The 3,680-nt window shown below is 44.9% G+C and overlaps 1 protein-coding gene across 1 annotated transcript; it reads right to left on the reverse strand.

Moving 5' to 3' along the window:
- Window positions 1-696: 696 nt before the first annotated feature.
- Window positions 697-1,164, reverse strand: LOC126456585 (neuroligin-2-like). The gene has a single exon (XM_050092331.1). The coding sequence runs from the start codon at window positions 1,162-1,164 to the stop codon at window positions 697-699; it is 468 nt and encodes a 155-aa protein (XP_049948288.1).
- Window positions 1,165-3,680: the final 2,516 nt, after the last annotated feature.

The raw sequence follows: 3,680 nt of genomic DNA on the forward strand, positions 1-3,680 counted from the left end.
ACTGTGCCAACTTATAACTAAATCTGAGGGGGGTGCGATGGGGAGTTACCCTTGTTAGAAGCTTTGTGTTCTACCTTGATGCGGCAGAGTACAACTACGACCCGTAGCACACCACGCGTTTCAGGTATTGATTTGGACAGGAGAGTGTTCATACAGAGGATGCAATAATCGGGACACTTGTTGTATCTAACACTGAAACTTGTCTCCATTCGCCTGCAAAGGTTAATCAGCTTGAAAACAATTAGCGCACACTTGTTGCGGATTGCCCTGCCTTAATTTCATCCCAGCACCTACCACCAGGGTAACTGACAGTGTCAGAAGGCCAGTTTCATGCTACGATGGTACGAGGAGCATCAAACTGAACTCATAGTGATATCTTGGCCATCAAATTCGCCTGAACTGAAACCTAGGAAACTTGCCTTGGACAATACTGGCTACTGGCACTGTGCCCAGAAAGCCACAGGTTTTTAATTTACCAGATTTAGGTGTCCTGTGCGTAGACATCTAGTGCAACATACCATTGGAAACAAAGGACTTGTCGAACCCATGTCATGCACAATCGCTTTTGCACTGCATTCCGAAGATGGACCAACACGCAGTTACAATGGGTCGGCAGATTACTGTATTTTCCACACGTATGAATAGTTAAGGAGTTCATATACACCTTCATCTACATGGTTACTCTGCAATTCACACTTAAGTGCCCGGCAGTCGGTGGTGCGAAAGCGCGTGCCTACCTTGCTGCGGGACGTAGATGTTGAGGTAGAGGCAGTCCTCGCTGGTGTTGGAGAGGTACGGCAGCAGGCGCTTGAGGTAGTTGTAGCGCTCGTCGCTGACGTCCTGCATGTTGGGTGGCCGCTGCGGGCAGACGGGCGCGTAGCTGAACGCCTCGCGCAGGCCCTCCCACGGCGGCGGCGCCGACGGCGGCACGAAGCGCTTGGAGCCGACGGGCGCCAGCGCGTACGGCACGCCCAGGAAGGCGTCCACGGGGCCGAGGTTCGGGCTCTGCAGCTCCATCACCAGGCCCTGCAGCCAGCCCTGCTTGATCCGCACCTCGCGAGTCACCATCGTCTGGGCGCCGCCGCCGCCGCCCCCACCACCACCACCCCGGTACCTGTCGCGCGTCCACGAGCCTACTCCTGGCCCCGGGACCGTCGCTGTCATTATCAGCAGCGCCAGCAGGGCGCCGCACACTCTGGACCTCATGCTATTCTGCAGCAATATTCTGTCACGCGCATTCACTCACCAGGCTGCTCCGGCACTCTTCCCTGCATTCCGAAGGAACCAACTTCGCTACCTGTATCCAAAATCGGCACAACTTTCCTCAATACTGACGGTCAAAGCTATCTTCGGACTATTTTACTAGTGCTTCATACGAACATCGGACTCCGACAACCACGAAACGTTATGCCTGAAAGGCAAGCGTTACCCTCACACTCAAACCCAGACCAATAATTCCCCTATAAATCGGCGGAGTAAAATTAGAAAGCTGTCTTTTCCGCTTCAACCTGACAAAAAGTTACAATACCGACAAAAACTTAAGCGAACGCCGCAGAAATGCACTAGATCCGACGCGTAAACAATGAGCACAACGTAAAAATACTGCTTTACAAATTCAAATGCAGAGAATACTAGCTGATATCTAGAATACTCGATCGACCTACGTCGTGTGTTCAGTAAAACAAATTCGTAACTGGTTATTCGTCACACTCGTGCTTTCGAGTTGGACACACTGCTGACCAAGTTGACCGCCCACAGTCGGTTAAGGCACTTAGTAAAACACCGCGGTGATAACACAAGCAGCTGTTCGAAGAAGTGTCAAAAGGTCCCTCAGGGCGCCGACCTCTCTACGGCAGCGACTTGCTGTCAGCAGCCAAGACTGAAGGCACCTGCAAAGAGAAATAATTTATTACCTATTAAGTGGCCTATATACAAGGTATTAAAATGAAGTTTCGCACATTGCAAGAGGTTAGAATTAAAAAAACACATCCAAATATCTGAAGACCCGTTCTTCCTGAGGATGTGACACTGGAAAGGCTCAGCATTGCTTCCACTCGTGACTCTTGTTCACTGGAAGTACACAACGTCACGTTCATTCACAGCAATGGATCCTTCTGTAATACGGCGTAAGGAATCAAGAATTACAACAACAACAATAATTGTAGCATACGCTCCTCTGGGTCAGCGACACCGTTCACTGTTGCTTCTTTCCCTAAGATACAGGTAATTTAGTCCGAACATTTTGTCCGGTGGCACTCGGCGACGTGTTCAGTTAGAGGAAATGACCTGTTGGGTACCTAGTTCAAACTATACAGTGATTCATACGACTGTGAGTCTATAAACAAAATTTCTTCTGAATAAATGATTCAACTCAACCATATACGAGCCAAGAAACATACTTCATAATAATCGGAAACCTATGGTTTTTCACAAACAGCAGACACAGTCACACAGCACCAAGTGACAAAATGACAGTGGATGGAAAAGATATTCCAATGAAGAATTTTGTGGCCGTTGTCGAAACCTATTTGTCGATGCGGATGACGTGAAGAAGCATTATTAATATCAGAAGGGGAGAACAAACAGGGTATTGAGGCACTAATTAAAGCATTCAACAGCAAAAACAAGATTATACATTGCGCTTGTGAATAAGAAAGTCAGAAAACACACGTGTTGGACCTCGCCATCACCATAAAAACAGCGAAAACATGCTTAGCATTTACAATAAGAAAAAAAGGGGGCACAACTACAGATGTAGATATCTACGCTTTTTGTCAACCGCACACACAGGAATTAACAGTTTGTAGATCTATGTTGTATAGAGCACACAAAATACCACATTAAGCAATTAAATGCTCCGAAATGAAATCGAGATCATTAAACAGATAGCAGCGCCAAATGTTTTTCAATTTATACTCATAGAAAAAATGTCTAAGAACGTTGAGAAAGGAATACACTGAAATATAAACAAGAACAACAAGCAGACAGACACGAGGACAGTATGCCTTCCCTACTTTGGTACTATTTCAAAAAAATACATTGCTAATGTATTGACGCTATACAGTGTGATTCACGCATATATGCAGGTATTTTAATATGTTATCCTACAAGTAAAAGTAAAGAAAAAAGTTCATACAGAAATAGGAGTAAAGTCCAATAAAAGATTTATCATGAAATTTAGCGACTTCGCTAATATGAAGCCATCACAAAACTGCACGAGGATGAAGTAGGGTACGAGTTCCATTTAATTTGTTGTTATTGATCTGGTGAATATAATAAAACATGTCCCAGACGTGTATCTGCATTAGTTTTCCATAAGATCAAGAGAAGCAATAGACGAAATTAAGAACAACCCTATGAAACTGAAACGAACTACAGAGTTCTGTGCCCTGGAACAGATTGTAAATAGCTCTATCACTGTTTAAAATTTATAATCTTACTGTCATATTACTCTAAAAAGTGCCTATTACAGGTTTTTGTAGCAAAATGAAACTAGAACAAACAACTGGCTTCATCCGACTACCTGTTATGCAACATATTATCATTGTTCCACCTGAAGAGGAGGTTGTAAACACCTCGAAACGCGTCTTGGGATGAAATGAAGGAGTAGCTGACGCAAATAATCGTTTTATTTGAACTTTTACAGATACAAACAGCCGCAGTTCCTGAACAACAATCCA

The sequence above is a fragment of the Schistocerca serialis genome, chromosome 2 (assembly GCF_023864345.2).
Source record: "Schistocerca serialis cubense isolate TAMUIC-IGC-003099 chromosome 2, iqSchSeri2.2, whole genome shotgun sequence".
NCBI classification, from domain to species: Eukaryota; Metazoa; Arthropoda; class Insecta; order Orthoptera; family Acrididae; genus Schistocerca; species Schistocerca serialis.